General features: G+C 55.0%; 1 protein-coding gene across 1 annotated transcript; it reads right to left on the reverse strand.

Annotated features, from left to right (window-relative positions):
- Window positions 1-833: 833 nt before the first annotated feature.
- SLC4A1 (solute carrier family 4 member 1 (Diego blood group)) lies at window positions 834-15,303 on the reverse strand. The gene is made up of 20 exons (XM_039846852.1): window positions 15,114-15,303; window positions 11,495-11,577; window positions 11,279-11,369; window positions 10,236-10,297; window positions 9,188-9,368; window positions 8,953-9,088; window positions 8,369-8,492; window positions 8,168-8,252; window positions 7,835-8,019; window positions 7,110-7,320; window positions 6,683-6,895; window positions 6,358-6,506; window positions 6,050-6,244; window positions 5,134-5,307; window positions 4,610-4,699; window positions 4,019-4,185; window positions 3,293-3,546; window positions 2,240-2,409; window positions 1,972-2,148; window positions 834-1,325 (listed from the first exon to the last, which is right to left on the reverse strand). Exons 2-20 carry the CDS (start codon window positions 11,507-11,509, stop codon window positions 1,245-1,247), a joined length of 2,760 nt encoding a protein of 919 aa, XP_039702786.1. The 5' UTR covers window positions 11,510-11,577; window positions 15,114-15,303; the 3' UTR covers window positions 834-1,244.
- Between the last annotated feature and the right edge of the window lie 1,432 nt (window positions 15,304-16,735).

The following is a 16,735-nucleotide window of genomic DNA, read 5'->3' on the forward strand; positions in this document are numbered from 1 at the left end:
GTTCTTTCAACTCTTTTTATACTTTTGGTTTTGGGTTTTTTTTTTTTAAATAAATTTTGTCCATGTTCTGCAGAACCTGCTGTCTCCTATCCCAATTGGTCAAATCTAGGTTCTCCCCAAGATTCGGCTTGGGTGGGGTTGGGTGGGACAGTGGATCTCTAATGGGGGTCTAATGGGCATGTGTGGGAAGCCAAAGTACAATGATAGCTCTGAGAAAATACATAATCAATAAATTACAAACCTCCCTCCCCTTCCCCTCCCCATCTCCTCCCTCCCTCCAACCCCCATCCAAATATAGAACAGATTGTGTGTTGCTCCCCTGCCCCCCACTCTTAGGTAGGGTCTTGTCTCAGTCACCTCCGTGTCCACAGGGTCCAGGGGCTCAGTAAATGTTTGTGGAATGAATGAATGAGTGAATGAATGAGAGCATGGGGGGAGGAAGGAAGCAAGTACTTAGGAGTGCTGAGTCACAGGCCTGATTGTCTCCTCACATGCACATTGCCCTCACAAGGACACCTCCTTCTGCTCCAGAGAAAAGAGACCCCAGGTAGAGGGTGGGAGCAGAGAAGAGGGAGGGAGGAGTCAGCAAGGACATCTCTAAGCGTGGGAAGGTGGATGACTGAAGTAGAGCACAGAGCTCTGGCCTCAGAGTCAGGAGACCTGGTTCAGATCCCAGCTGTATGGCTGCGTGACCTTGGACAGGCTTGAAGAAGCATGATGACTACTGCATGATAGTCCTTTCAGACTTTACAAAGCCCTTTGTTCACATTTATCTTTGATCCTCAGTAACCATCCAGGAATGTGAGTATTATTATCAATATACCCATTTTACAGAAGAAGAAGCAGAGTCTGAAGAGGTTAAGGAACTTACCCAAGGTCACTCAGCAAGCAGGAACTTGAACCCACCTCCACCAGCTTCTACCCTCACTACTACCCCTGTCTGTGCCATGAGGAGGTGAGGCTTAGATCCAAGACTCCCAACAGCTTATCCCCATGTGGCAATGTGGCAACAGGACGGGCTGTAAAGCTAATGCCCTGATGTGGGTTCCACTGGCCATTTCCAGCTAGAAAAGCCAGTCTAACCCATCGTGGAAGGTTTCCTAGACTTCGTTCCCCCACCCACAACCCTGGGGCCTCAGCTTTTGCTTCAGGAGGGACCTGGGAGTCCATGAGATGCCCATGAAATTCTGCTTTTCCTGAGACAGCGAAGCAGGAGAATGGTGGAGGGGGCCTGGGTCTTCCCCTCACACAGGCATGGGCACCTCATCGTATTCATCCTGACCTTCCTCTTCATCAAAGGTTGGTTTGGCATCGTCGGCATCCAGCTGGAGGGCAGGGTAGCAAAGAGAGACGGTCAGAGACCCAGGGGCCAGATGAGCCATACCCTAGTGCCAAGAGGCACTTCCAGAGTTAGAAGAAGGCCTAGCTCTCTTTGAACCTTGGACAAGTCCTGTCCTGTCCCTACAGCTCCTAGGGTTGGTCAACAGGAATGATTTCCAAAGGATAGGGAGCCCTTTGGCGCCCCAGCGGAAGAGGGCCTCCAGGAGGTGGGCAGGGGACTCTGTCACAAGGGCAGCCCTGTAGTGACCTGTGTCATATCGTAGAAGAATGAGCAACTCTGTCCAAAATGATTTGGAAGACCACAGGTGGTAGGGACAGCTCACATGGAACATACCTTGTATGTCTCTTAACCCTCTCACCAACCCAGTCATAATTTCTCTTTTTACAGATGAGCAAACTTAAAGCACAGAGAAATGAGGCCACTTGTTCCAGGTCATACAATAGGATGTGGCAGTGCCAGGATTTGGACACAGGCCCCAGATCCACATCTTAACCATGCAGCTCTCTGTCTTCCTTAATTCTGAGACCCATCCCCTCTGATGAGCCCTTCCAGCCCCAGCTCTGGAGTCCTGCCCTCTCGCCCCTGCCCTCTCTTCCCCCTCCCTCCTATCCCAGGCCTTAGCTACTCACACACTGGAGCTCCAGGTTCCTGAAGATGAGTGGCAGCAGGAGGCGGCGCAGGGGCACTGTGAGGATAAGGACGAAGGGCAGGGCCAGCGAGGTGCTCGGGAAAGATTTCACTGCCCATAGCACTGCCAAGCAGATGATCTGGATGCCCGTGAACAAATGCATGCGCCAGGTCTTTACCTGTGGACAGAGGCTGGGTTCATCACCTGCCCTGCCCCAGCACCCAGCACCTCCTCCCCATCCCAGGCTGGGCGGCCAGAGGGCTCTGTACCCGCTTGACATAGGGCAAGTCTGGGTGGTACTTGGGTGGCTTCAAGAGAAGCAAGATGCGGTCAAAGAGCTGGATGCCGCTGAGGGATGTGACTCCCATGTAGAGGAAGATGCCAAATAGCACAGCCAGAGGGATGTGGGACAGGATGGGTCCCATGAGGATGGACAGGCCTGTGGGGAGAACCAAACACTCTCAGCCCTATGTGCCTCAGAGGACTGGCACCAGCAGGAGCCAGGGAAGGAAAACACAGATGCCACGTGGAGCGCTTTCTATAGATCCTTTTAATAGCTGTTACCTGCATTTAACAGATGAGGAAACAGACTCAGAGGTGAAGCAACTTGCCTAAGCTCACATAGCTAGTAAGTGGCAGAGCAGGGAGTCAGGCTCCTCCCTTCCTGACTTAAAAGCCTATTCCTTTAACCTAGGGGGAGGTCACAGAAGTCAGAAAAGCCCACCTTTTCCCTCATTCCAGCCCAGAATACCTCCATCACTCTCCACCTATCCAAATCCTAACCTTTCTCCAGCTAACCTCAACTTCACCTTCCTTAAGAAACTTTCCTGGTGGCTCTATCAGCAACCAACTGGACTCACAGCTGCTCTAGACTTAGATCAATCCCAGTGACCCTCTGTCTTCTCCTCCTCCACCCCCAGATTATGCCTCAAGCACTGCGCTTCGTATCTATCATAGAGCATCTGAGCTAGAGACCTCAGGGGCATCTAATGAATCCTTTAATGGTACAGACAGGAAAACTGATGCCTAGAGACAAGAAAGGATGCCAAGTTAGCAACAAGACAGAGCCGGAATCTACAGTTTACTGAACTGCTATGTAGAGAAGTAATGGAAGCCCTCTGTCCTCCCCTGCTCAGATGCCCATCTCAGTGCCTTGGGCATTTCCTCCGGAATTTGATCATATGAATAACTGACACTGGGGAGATAGTAGGCTACAGGTGTGTCAGGAGGGTTGAAGGGGGCACTGGATCTTAAGGGGCAGGGGCTGGGGGCCAAGGGCAGAGCCAGAGGGTGGTGGAGAGCGCGGCCAGGCCCTCACTTACCCACGAGCACAGAAACTAGGAGCCCGCTAATCCGCTGCTCCTTGACCTCCTGGATCTGGGCTGCAGCCCCCGGGGCGCTGGCTTTGCCCATGACGGTAAGGGCATTGGCGTGGGTGACAGAACGCACAGTGGTGGCACTGAGCCATGGCATCCCAAAGAGGGTAGCCACTCCACCCATGCCAATGACCAACAGCAGGTCCAGGTGGAAGCCGGAGCCCTTGACCATCTTGCGCTCTGGTTTGCTGATAATCAGCCTAGAGATATGGGAGGTCAGGGGTAAGCAGGGCTCTCTTTCACCCCACCCCCTCTGCCCCCTCCTTCCTTCCCCATACTTGAGTCTCTCCGTATCTCAGTTTATCCTTCTTTGCCCATCTCCCTTGGAGTTCCTTGCTCCCATCCCTCCCACTCCAGACTCTAAGAGCAGACATCACCTAGAATGTCCACAGGCAGATTTATTCTGAAGCTAATGAAGCATAGGCTTCAGGGAGCCTCACTGTTACAGGCCCCTTCCAAGATATGGTACCTAATTTCGTAGATCTCATTTTGTATTTTTTCTTAGAAAGGGCTCCCCAGATTATACAGAGGCCTTGCCTCTCCCTGTTCGCAATACCTGCAAGATGGGAGGGCCACATGTCCCTCTGAGAAGATCATCAGTCTTTTGTTCCTGGAGCCTTCCCTTTTCCCTGCCTCAGACTCTCCCAGCCCCAGCTCCACCCTGGTTCTTACGTGGTGATCTGGGACTCAAGGAAGATGAGGATGAAGACCAGCAGTGCAGGCAGGGCGGAGGCGAACATCATCCAGATGGGAAAATGGGAGTGCAAGCCCAGTGGGTGTATGAACCAGCCCCGGGTCGAGGGATTGGACACCTCAAAGCCTTCAGGCACACTGAGTTTCTGTGGGAGGGAGATGCTAGTGAGAACACTGGGGCAGGGGATAGGTAAAGGGGGAGATGGGGAGCCAGGGTCTTGGGTAGTTGACAACTTACTTATATTGGGCACTTTGTATTCTGTCCCCACACTAAGCCTTTTACATATATCTCATTTCCAACTTTATAGATGAAGAAACAGGATCAGAAAGGTTATGAAGCTTGTCCTGCATCACACAACTATTTGGTGGCAGAAGTGAGATTCATACACAGATCTGCCTGACTCCAAAGCAGATTTTTTCCTGCTGCCCTGGGCTAAGGAGTAAAAAGGGATAACTTTACCCAGGCCCTTGCTTCAGCCAGAGGGGTCCTATAAGGCTGTGGGAGGAATGGCTTCAGGTTTGGGAAAGCCATTCTGGGAGAATGAAATGAAGGTGGGAGGAAAGGGTCACCTGGGTGTAGGTGTCCTGGATGGAGAAATCCACCATGACCATAATCAGGATGGAGATAGGAACCCCGAAGTCTCCGATAACCCGTCGCAGCTGAGAGCAGGCGGAGGAACCAGCGGTTAGTACCCAGTTGTTCCCCACCTCCCACTTACCCCCAATCCTGCCCCGTATTCACCCCAGGGGCCCTGCTCTTCCCAGAGGATCTGCCAACATCTAATACCCTGTCTTGCACCTCCTTTGTGTACTTGCCTCCTTTCTTCTTCCCTTGGCCCAGCTCCACCCCACATCTTCTCCACTTCCTTCCAAGCACTGTCCCTGGCTCCCCACTAGGTCCTCAGCCTGGGTATGCTGAGAAAGGGAGATGGGCTTGCCTGAAGAGTGAGATTGTGGGCGAAGAGGGGTCCCGGGAGGCTTGGAATTGGGAATGAATTGGGAAGGAGAACTAATGGCATTGGGGAAGCAGGGAGTGATACTTTGGACTGGAATAGGGCTATGTAGGCAAGAGTAGGTGGAGATGATGTGCTGACCTTGCCAGGGAAATAAGAGCTGTTCTTGAACTTGCGCAGTATCATGGCGAAGAAGAAGGTGCCGGCCATGAGCACAAGGGAGAGGAGGGCTGTGTTGGGCAGAGGGGCCTGATCTTTGAGATCTATCGTCACGTTGTGGTAATAATGCCTCTGCAGTGGGTGCTTCTGGAAAATCTGCAGCAGAAAACCAGGCATCTTGTTCTCTCTCATCCATCCATTCTCCATTCATCATCTCTCTATCCATCCATCATCCGCCCATCTAGTTTTTTTCAACTGACATGGTAAGAGAGGGGCAATGGGATTCTACAGTTTGTTTTGCAGGAGTGAAGACCAGGCTAGGCTTGGGTGGAGTGGCCACGAGGCAATGAGTGTGTGTGTGTAGCGGGGGGGCACCCGGGGTCCAGGAGACAAGAGAAGGCTGGAGGGCAGGACACATGTGCCAAGGAGGTTCCTAAAAACGGTTTCGAGCACTTGGAAAGACCCACCAACCAACAGAATCAAGGGCAGACATACAGTGTCCACGCTTCCTCCATGTAAAATGCGGATACTGAGGCAGGCATCGTTTAACATGACAGAAATGAAGGCAAGCGCAAGAGCGGGAGGGTAGACTTCAGAGCCTCGAGAACCCCCACTGCCCCCACCACACATGCAGTTTCCCCTTTCTTGGCCCATAGTCACTCTGTGTGGTTATAAACATGGACATGTGCATACAGAGGTGCCTTCTTATGCACGGTCACTCTGCATAGTCATAGCAAGAATATCGGCAGCAGGTGTCAACATATATGTGGTCATAGTCATATACCATGAAAACATGGCCACACAAATGCCATAGAGACATATGTGCAGTGACACACGGTCACATAGTTTACGCCCAGTCTCACACACACACATCCCCATGGCTTGTTCACACTCCCACCTTGATCAGCTTGCTGAAGGTCTCATAGATGAAGATGAGGGAGATGAGGAAGGAGAAGATCTCTTGAGTGTAGCGGGAGATGAAGCGGACCAGGAAGCTGCCTTCGAAGGCCACCACCAGTATCACCAGCAGGATGAGCCAGAAGCCGATCCACACGCGGCCCACGATGTACTCCAGGCCATTACTGTCACAGAACTGCAGGGTAGTCAGAGGGAGCTAGGGTCAGACAAATGGGTCCAGCACCATGCATCACGCAGGTGGGGCCAGGAGCCAGTTACAGGGTCACAGTGGGTCCAGAACAGAGCTACCGAGAAGAAGGCTTCCTCAAACACGAGCAGGGGCCCTGAGAAGCCAACCACAAGCAGGGGCTGAGCCGCCAGCAGAGCAAAGAGAATGCCCTGAATCGCAGTGGAAGTGAGCAGCTCCGACACCCCCATCTGGTTCCGGGTCTTCTCTCCTGTGAACAGAAGTTACAGTGAAGTCAAGGTCACAAGTTCATTTCCAGGGGCCTATGGAGCATTTCATGGGCAGGCTGATGCAGGGGTCCAGAGTGTCAGATGAGGTCAGAAGTCAGGGACCACACAGAGGCCAGAGGGTCAGAGGTAAGAGCTGGGGGCACACAGCATCACTGACCCAGGAGGCCACCGAAGGTGATGGCCGGTGACAGGGCCGCAAAGTAGATGAAGATGACGGCAGCCAGGACCTGGGGGCTGAGTGCGTCTGTGATGTCACTCAAGTAGCGGGGGTAGCGGCGTTCTAGGTCACGCACCAGGCCCCCGAAGAGTTTTCCTGTTCGTCGTAGAGGGTCATCTGGGCCACCAGGGACCCCTGGACCCCCATTCAAATCTGTAGTGAAGGATAGGATCGTGGTCACAGAGGGTAGCAGGGGAAACGGGAGTTGGGGGGATATCATCTCACGGGAATAGGGTAGCCAAGAAGGCTGGGGACAGGGAGACAGGACACTGTAGCATTTGATGGAAAGAGGCAAGGCAGAGCTGTGCTGGGGTTTACTGGGGTGTCTTTGGGGGTTCAGAAAGCCTTGAACTGGCAGGGCAGGTACCTAAGCTCTTGTAGAAGCTGGGGTCTGGCTTGGCAGGGCTGGGCATATAGCGTCTTCGCAGCAGCTCCTTCTGCACAGGCATCAGGCTGAGCAGCGCCTGCTCCGAGGGAACGTCCGAGGGAGGCAGCACCAGACTGCAGTCCAGGAAGCCCTCCAGAGAGTGCACCAGCTCCCTTAGACTCTGGGCCATGTACGCATCCATGCGGAACACCTGGGGGCCAGAGGAAGGGTTATGGCTGCCTGGACCTTCTGGACAAAAGAACTCAAGAGTCCACAGCCAGGTCCCCTAAGGACCAGAACCCTCTCACCCAGCTCCTTCTTGCTAGGAACTACTTTGTCTGCTCCCCTCCTTTACCCCCAACTATGGAAGGGCCTTGGGAAATCAGACAAGGCCCTGAAGGGGAAAAGGAGAAAGAACTAAAGCAAACCAGGTGGCTTATAGCAGACTAGATGGAGCCAGAGCAGGCTAGGCCAGACCAGGCCAGACTTGACCAGGGAGAACCAGGTCAGAGTGGGCCAGGTTAGGCCAGGCCATATCAGGCAGGGTTTAGCCGGACTCCACGGGCCCTGGACTACACCTGGCCAGACAGGCCAGAGGCAGCTGGATTCGACTGAATGGGCCAAACCATTGAAGCTAAAGTAACTCAGGCCAGCCCAGGCTGGAGAATGGGTCTCAGCTGCCCCCAGCTCCCAGGCTCCCCAAGTCCTCGCTGGCCCCTCCTCACCCTCTCCGACATGAGAGTGGCAGCCGCCCGACCCAGCTGGGTGTAGTCTCTGTAAGGGGCCTCAGGTCCCAGCAGCACGAAGAGGAAGCGCACGGGCACGGGCAGCTCCACGGCGTCCTCCAGCTCCACAGCCTCTTGCAGCCGGACGAAGCCTAGCACTGGCCGCTCCAGGAAGGTGGTGCGGCCTGTTGGGTGGAGGCAGGAACGTGGGGTGGTCGGGCCAGGCTGAGGGGGCACTGCTGGGGTTCAGGCTTAGAGAGAGGCAGCCTGGGCCAAGACAGGAGGCGGAAGCAGGGAGTGTAGAGGGGCGAGCAGTGGGGTACCGCCGCTTACCTACTAGCACAAGGGTGGCCTCAGAGTCCGGGGGGATCTTTTCCAAAATTCCAGATGATGAGCGCCCTTCTGTGTCCCCCTTTCCCTGTTGGGAGGCTGGGGGTGAGGAGCGCACCCAGCTTCCTCCTTCCCTCCCCACTCTCGTTTCTAACCATGTTCAGGTTGGGGCTTTCCAGCTCTCCCACACACCCCTGGCATCACCTGTTCACCGAAGAGCTGTGTCTCCAGCGAGGGTTGTTGGGGGAGCAGAGGCTGTGTGGGGTCCCCTGAACGCGTCACGACTGTGGGCTTCACACCCCCCAGGGCCTCTAGGTCTCCCGCATGGCTGCAGGACACACAGGAGACAAGGGCTGAGTACACTCTCAGGTGGGGCTATCAGCAGAGTGAAGACTGGTGATGTGTGTGTGTGGAGAGGAGGGTGTCAAGAAGGACTTCTTAGTGACCAGACTAGAGAGACCCCGGGGAGAAAGGAGAATCAGCCTCTCCTGAAGGATGCTGTGGATGTAAGCTGGTAGCCTCTGTCCAGAACGTGTAGGTAGAGCCAGAATAGATGGAGGGAAGGGCCTTGATAGTCTGCCCTCCTGGGGACCAGTGGCCCCCAAATTTGAGCATGGAGACATGGCCACCCCTCCAGAGGTATCAGAGGCCAGGGCCATCCTAGAAGAAAAGTGGGCCCCAGGATGGTGGGGGAAGGGCCATGTGGACTTCCGGGGAGAGCTTGGGGCAGGTGGGCTGGGGAGGTGGGCCATTGGGAGTGGAGTCTGGGTCTGGGCAGGCAGGGGCACCTGTGTTTGAGCAGCAGGACCCGGAGCAGCTCGTCTCGGTCCTGAGGCCGGATCTGATCCTCGTAGATAAACCTATCCAGCAGCTGGTTGGCCACTCCGGCCAGGGAGGTCTCTGACAGGTCCAGGAGGACAGTTCCTGCAGGCAGTGGAGGGGTGAGCTGGACAGCTGGACTGTGGCCCTCCTCTCCGCCAAACCTCACACGCAGGGGTCACAGAGGGGCCCATTAGGGCTCACCCTTGGCGAAGGCTCTCTGCAGCTCCAGGAGGCTCCAGAAGGTGAGATAAGACAGGTGCGGGCGGCCCCAGGCCCCGTCCTCCCCCAAGTTCTCCTCTAGCCGAACCCAGTGTGCTGCTTCCATCCATCGCAGTTCCCGATTCTTCTCATCCATCACTAGTTCCTGAAGCTCCACATAGACCTGCGGCCCCACAGACCTAAATTAGTCCATCAGGCCCAGGGCAGGCCGTGGGGATACTGGCAGCCCAGGGCATGGTGGACACTCAGCAGGCTCTGAGAGATATTTGTAAGAAGACCAGGGCCCTGGAGCATTTGGGGGCGAATCCTGAGCTCAGAGGGACCATCCGGAGCTCTAGCCTGGAGCGTGAGTGAGATGGGAAGTGTGGAGAGATGCTGGAGGGTCCTGTAGGTACAGCCCACATTTCTGGCTCTATTCCTCAGCTTCCTGACAAGGCCCCTGGCCCCATTTCAGAGGCATTTAAAGAACCTCCAAACCAAAAGAGGTGCTAGGGTGGGTACTTGGAAAGGAAAGGAGAGGGAAGTCTCTGAGTCATTGGGTCATCTCTTGCCTCCAAGATTATTGAGAGGGTCTGTCGACTGGCTTGCCCTTGGGTTTCTTTGAGACCAGGTGGCCACTTTCAAGGGTCTAGCTGAGGGCAGACCCAATTTCCAAACCAGCGAAATAATCTGGGGCCCAGCAAGGACATGTTGGGCCTGGGCAGAGGTGAGCATTATTTAATGCTGTGCTTCCCTAGGAAGCACCTGACAACCTAGCAGCAATCACAAGGCCTGTGGGCTCAGATTCCAGCAGCCAGTTTCTCTCTGCCCTGTGAACTCTCACCTCAGTGAAAGAAGGCCCGGGTCTCTTAGCTCAGTGGAGACTATTCTCTTCCGTTCTATTGATTTCCCAGGACCCCCACTCCTTCTTGGCCAGTCTGTGGCCTGTTTGAAGCTGTGCCAGTCCCTCTACTCCTCCCCTATTTTGGTAGAATGGTGGGGCCCAAAGGCAACACGGGAAGGAGCTTTGGAAGTGGCTGGGGGACCTCACCTCGTGGGTGCCCGAGTGCGATGTGGTGTGGTAGTCTGTGGCTGTAGGCTCGGTGAAGTGAGCTGAAATCCCAGAGGCTGGTTAGTGCTGCTCCCTGACAATCCTGCGCCACCCACCACGAGCCTCAGAAACCAGCACGGAATGATGCTCCCCTGGGACCCTGGGACCTCCACCCCCATCCCTGCCACTCAGGGGGCTGTGGTCCCCCATGCCTATTCTTGGCCCAGCCTGGCCCTGTCACTCTCCCTCTGAGCATGGTGGAGGGCCTGGGAGTCAGTCAGCTTCAGTGATGACCAGGAGAGTCATCTCCAAGGCAACTGGGGAGTCCTATATGGCAATTTTCAGGGTTCTCTTAGGGTCTCCTCCCCCTCACGCCACTTTCTGGGATCAGCTCCCTTCCTTCTTCTCACCTGCCTCAACAATCCCACCAGCCCACAGCTTCTCCCTGCTTCCGGGCTGAGCTCTGGGCCCCGGGGTGGTGTCTGCCCTTATATTGCCCCCCCCACCCCCAGCCCTCATTTCCCACAGGGGCCTCTTATCTTCAATAGCAATTTCCTGCACTTAAGTCCTGTTGACAGTAAATAGGTCCTTACCCGGGGCTCCCCAACTAAGACCTTGGACAGGACAAGGAAAGTTTTCTGATATCTCTCTACCCTGGGGATCCCCATGGCCCCCCATTTCTCAGGACCTCTGGACCCTCAAACAGGACGATGTTCCCTGAATGGGCCTAGCACCTGGCCTAGAAGCCAGCATTGAAGGGATATGGATGGCATGTGGGCTCCTGTCCTTGTCCCAGACAGACCTGGCTGCCCTCTCACCAATCTAAGGGGCATGGTGACAGGTGACTAGCTCTGCCCCCAACCCCAGTTCCATCCTGTGATCATTACAAACAAAACTGTTTATCCTTCAATCAGCCAGGATTGTGGGAGAACTGGCCTTGGGGCTCGGGCAAGGGGAGTGTAGAGAAGTGGGGAGGACAAATTCTCTAACTGTCCCTGCCTGGGGCTCAGCTGCTCATTCCAAAGGAGGGACACGGGGCTCACCTTCTGGCTCCTCTATCTGAGGCACAGGAATGCTCAGGTCTTCATATTCCTCCTGCTCTGGAATCTCCTCCAGTCCCTCCTCATAATCGTCCTGTGGAAAGTGGCCATTGGGGCTGGGCTGCGAGGGGTTCCCTGAGCCCCCATGAAGGTAGGAGTCCAGGGCCAGGTTCCCAGAGCCCCCAGGTAGGAGGTCTGCAGATGCCATGAAAGACTCACCAGCGAATCCCCCATGGTGCTGTCCTGATTGTCCGATTGTCCACAGGGATCCGAGCCCCCAGCATAACCCGCACTGCGGGCCCCTGTAAGGGAGGGGTGCAGGCTGAGTGAGGCACAGGGCATCCTGGGGTCTCCTGGTTCTCCCCCAGAGGGGGCTGTATTAGAGTAAAGGGGGACCCCAGGTGTTGGGAGACAGTGGGGTCAGAGGAAGTAATTGTAGGTGTGGGTTTGGAGGCAGGAGCTGGATTTGTAGATGTGAGGGCAGTGTGCAGGGCCAAGAGAGATGGGTCTGTTCAGGGAAGAGGCTGCTTGGTTGGCATCAGTCTAAGGGCGTTGGAGGAGGATCTGAACCCTCTCTCTATTCACTAGTCTTCACCTGGCTTCTTTTCCTGCCCACCCCCAGGGTAGCATGACCTATTCCCTCTTCAGGGGGCTTAGGTCCCCTGAGTTTCCATGACACACCCTCTTCTCCCAGAAATGAGTGCTTTGCACTGGGTGTGGGGCTGCAGCATCCTTGGGAGTGGCCCACAGGTTCTGGATGAGGTGGCCCTGCTTCTCTCCCCGACTTCATCTTGAACTCTGCCTCTTTGGCTCTCTCCTCACTTATCCATTGGCCTCCATACCAAGCCCTTTCTTGCCCCCAGGGCCTTTGCACACACAGTGGTCCGCCTTTTGGATGCCCCTCTCCCACACCTCAGCCCTTCTCATATCTCTGTTCAAATGTCACCTCTTTAAGTTTCCCTGGCCACCCTAACATTCACTAATCCAATTTGTCATTTTTCGTTTTCTCGATTTATTTGTGCATATATTATCCGATGATGCCTCTAGAAGGGAAGACACATGAGGGCAAAGACCTTGCATGTCTCAATCCCCACTGAATCCCATACTCCTAGTAGAATGGTTACACATAGTAACTGCTCGGTAAATATGTGTTGAATGAATGTAAGAATGTGGTCTCCTTGCAGGCTTGGGGCTCTGGGACTGGGGAATCAGGATGACTAGTACGTGGCCAGGAGACCACTGAGTCCTGTGCCTCAGTTTTCTCAGTTGTGTCTCTAGCAAAGAGGAAAGTACGCCCATCCCGGGAATGTGAGGACAAGTCCAAGGGAAGGGTAGGAGTCCCCTAGGGTGGCCCCAGGCTGGGCGTGGAGGGACTTCCTTTCCCCCTCATCTATTGCAGCACAGGGCATTGTGGCGACAGGGATCTGGGTCAGATTGACACATGTGTCCTCTCTGTGCCTGCATGGTGCTGAGCGGTGGGACGCTGAGATGAACAAGACATTGGCCCTGACTGGGAAGACGAACTGGGAACACGTGACAGGCTAAGTGGTTCGGGAGATAACACGTCCCCCAGACAAACCCACATTATAAGCAGAATGTGCTGGGTGCCAGGGGTCTGTATGGCAGAAGGAAGAGTAGGACTCATCGGTGGACGTGGGGACGGAGTGTCTCTGGGGAAATGCTGGTGCTGGGCCTAGAAGCTCCGGAGGGATTTGAAAGGCTGAGAGCTGGGGAGGGATAGCCTAGGTGTGAGGAGTGGCAAGCAAAGGAGCAGAGCTAGGGCCATGCAAGACAGGGCTGGGTGTCCTGTCGGGGAAGAGGGCAGGTGGTATATACAGAAAGAACTGTACAAAGAACTTTCTTTCTGCAGTCCTTACAGATAGAGACAGGACCATGACCCACCGAATAGAAAGGCAGGGATCCCTGCCTTGGGGTGGTGGTGTGGCAAGTGATGGCTGTGGAAGGGTCCCAGAGCCTGAGGATGAGACGGTCCCTATTGCATGAGACTTGCCCCTTGAGGATCCTGACCATGCACGAGCCTCTCCCTCTTCCGTCCCTCCTTATCCCCTTCTCCCTAGGTTTCCCTGGCAACCTCTTCTCTCGTCTTTATTCTCTTTCTTCCTTCTCTGGCCTTGCCCCCTAGTGGGTCTCAGATCCCCAGCTGCCTCAAGGGTGTTAAGCCTTAGGTGTTAAAAGTCCCACCCATGGGTCTGGGACTGTGGCCTCAGTCTCCCATCTGAAAGGTGGATGGTCAGAGGGACCCTTCAGGGCCAGAGAATGCAGAGATCCTGGCCTCTCTCTAGGCCTTCGTCATCCCATCTGTACAATGGAAAGGCCTTCCCACCGGGGTTCTGAGACATCAGTGTGAGAGAAGAGGGGAAAACAGAGGTGCCCTGAGCTCAGCTGGGGCCTTAGAGGGTGCACCCATGACCCAGATTGCTACCCCCACCAGGCCCAGCCATTTCCCCCCAGCTGCAGGCCTCGCTCTGCCGGCACTGATAAGAGACTGTTCCCCAATCGCTGCCCTACGTCTGGACGCGCACCAAACACCTGGCCATCCAGCACGCCAGGGCAAGGCCAGATAAGGGTGAGTGGGGCATCTGGAGCCCGAGAGGTGGAGCACAGCTGGAAGAAGCTGTGCGGGGTGGTGACCAGACGATAGGGAGGGCTCCCCGGTGGCATGTACCATCTTTGTGCAATTGCTCCCACATTGCACCCAGCCGTCCTGCCTTATCTCTTATAATCCCAAGCCACTTTGCGAAGTGGGTAATGCCATTAGCCCCATTTCGTGGATGAAAAAGATGAGGTTCAGAGAGGTTTACCCGTAATAGGTAGGTATCGGAGGCAGAATTAAACCCTGGCTTACCTGACTCCGGCTACATCTCTAACCATTACACCGAGTTGCCTTCCAGAAGAGAAAACCGCTATTAGCTGGTTTATTGTTAGTTATTAAGGGCATGGACTTTGTAGTCAGACTGCATGGTTCCAAGTGCTAGCCTTGCCACTTGCCACAGCTGTGTTACCTGTGTAACTGCAGGCCAGTGACTCAACTTCTCTGTGCTTCAGTTTTCTCATCAGTAAAATGGGGGTAATAATGATACCTACCTCATAGACCCGTGATAGCATTAAGTTCACATATATAAATCACTTAAAATAGTGCCTGACACATAAGGAGCTCTACGTAAACGTTTGCCATCCTTATCACTGCTACTAGGGATCCATCAAGGTCAGACTCGCTATCTTTGTCCACCTCCTATTTTCCTTCAGTTCCCATGGAATTAGCCTAAGAGCTTTGAGATCCTCTGGTGGCGGGGAATTCCTCCTTTCCCTCCAAACACTCCCTAGGGTGGGGATAGTGCCCGGTCTCCCTGGTAGGCTCCCTGAAATGTCCCAAATGGGAAGCAGTGCCAGCTGACAACTTTTCTCCTAGGAGGGAGATAGAGTGGCCTGGGAGTGACCATGCATGGAGCAAAGAGGAGGCCGGGGGGTGAGATTTGAGTCTGTGGAATCTGAAGGGCTGGTAAATAGGAGCCTGTAAGGACCCACATACACACTCACACACCAGCCACACACACCTCTGCTGCCACGTGCCAGCCTCTTTTTCCTAACACCGGCCAGTTTTCTTGACACTGGCCGCCCTGCTCACCCCAGCTGCAGGTGTCAATGGGCCTGTGCCCTCAGGGGTCACAACACACAGTGCAATGTTCTCACCCCACCCACCTACACTCCTCTTGGAGGTCAGGGCAGCTATGCCCACTTGGACGAAGATTTAGGTTGGACACTTGCAGAAACCCTCAGGACCGGCACCACAGGACCACCCCAGCCCCTCCCTGCTCACCTGCTCACGAGCCTTGGGGTCCCTCTGGGAACTCCTGCAGCCACTGGTGCCCTCTGCTACCAGCTGAGCTCACACCCGCTCTAATAGCACCAGATTCTCTCTCCTTCGCCCTGGGGGCAGCTTGCAAACCCCTGACTCATGCCCCCGCCTCCTAATCTGCCCGCCCCATGGGCCAAAGGAGCCCCTTCTTACCCCCCCGCCCTGCTCCCTCTGGGTGCCCAGTAAACAGAGTTATCTCTCATGCACATCTGGACAGCTGTGAGTCTGGCCCACCCCACAAAGCCAGCCAGCCCCCAACACCTCCCTCCTGGCCCCTAGGATTCTCCTGGGTCTTTCTTCATGGACTAAGTTTTGATGGCTGAGTTCTCGGAGCTCCCAGCCTCCTGGCAGGTCTGGCCCAGCTTCTGGATGCTCCTGTCCTGCCTCTGTCCATTCTCACTCTGGCAGGACCCTCTGCTCTGGTCCCAAGATGCGCAGGCGAGTTCTCTTTCCTCTCCCAGTGTCTTCTCTTAGGACTCGCTTTTCCTCTGCAGCTTTGCCCATGGGACCTGCTCAGGAGCTCTGCAAGGCACAGGCAGCCCCCTCCCCTTCTTGTCCCAGACTAGGGTGCCCTAGCCACCCTCTCTCTAAGACCCCAGCTGGCTCCAAAGAGCTGGCCCCTGGGCACTAAGACGCTGCCACTCAGTCAACCTGAAACAATGTCAGGTCAACAAAACAACCTTCCCTACACAGGAGCTCCGAGCTCACAAAGCCCCAATGTCTAGGTACACTGGTTCCTCTGTTGGCAGCCTAGCCCAGGCCCCCTGGCCAGAGCAGCCCGCATTCTCGGCCCACGCCCTGCCCCTCCCCACACCCCCCTATCGGGGTAGTCTCTGCTCCTGGGGGTGCTGGAGCTGGTCACCTATTCCTGGGCTCTTGTTGCTAAAGAGGCAGAGACTGAAAGATGATTTCATATCGGCAAGAAAGAAAAGAGGTTTGAAAGCAGATGACAAGCGGGGTTTGTGGGCACTGCTCTGGGATAGACAGAGGAAACTGTCTAAGCCCAGCTCCTACGCTGACTGGCTGTGGGTCCCTGGGCAAGTGCCTGACCCTCTCTGGGCTTTGTTATCCTCATCTATAGGGTAAGAGTGCCAGTTCTGCCAGCTTGGGGATTCCCTGCTTTAGACCCAAATGATAGAAACTCAGAGACAAGGACCAAGACATGGGCATATCCAGTAATTCCATGACCATTTCCTGGGTCTTCACCACAGTCCTACACTGCCGAGCCCTGGCAGAAGGAAAAGGGCAGGGACTGACCAGAGCTGGAATCCTCCTGTTTACCGGGGCTTTTGTTCCAGATACTGTGCTGGGGGCTTCACCTGGTGGTCACACTTAATCCTTCTAGCCTCCCCATTTTACAGAGGAAGAGATGAACATGACAGAGAGGTAAAGTGGCCTCTTAGTGAGTAATGGACACCAACTCTGTGCAGGGCACTGTGCCCAGCTCTTCACACACATTCTCTTTGAGCTCTCCAAGCCCCTCTCAGGAAGGTTTATTATCATTATCTCCCTCTCACAGATAAGGACACTAAAGTCAGAGAGGTAGGCTACTAGCCCCAGGCCCCTGGGCTGGTGGAGCCAGA

This window comes from Pteropus medius, unplaced genomic scaffold (assembly GCF_902729225.1).
Source record: "Pteropus medius unplaced genomic scaffold, Ma_sr-lr_union100, whole genome shotgun sequence".
Lineage (NCBI taxonomy): Eukaryota > Metazoa > Chordata > Mammalia > Chiroptera > Pteropodidae > Pteropus > Pteropus medius.

Coding starts and splice junctions, on each gene's coding strand:
- SLC4A1 (XM_039846852.1), bottom strand. Junction 9,089..9,187: donor GCAGAGAGCCTTCGCCAAGG/GTGAGCCCTAAT, acceptor CACTGCCTGCAG/GAACTGTCCTCCTGGACCTG. Junction 1,326..1,971: donor GGAACCTGGAGCTCCAGTGT/GTGAGTAGCTAA, acceptor CCTGCCCTCCAG/CTGGATGCCGACGATGCCAA.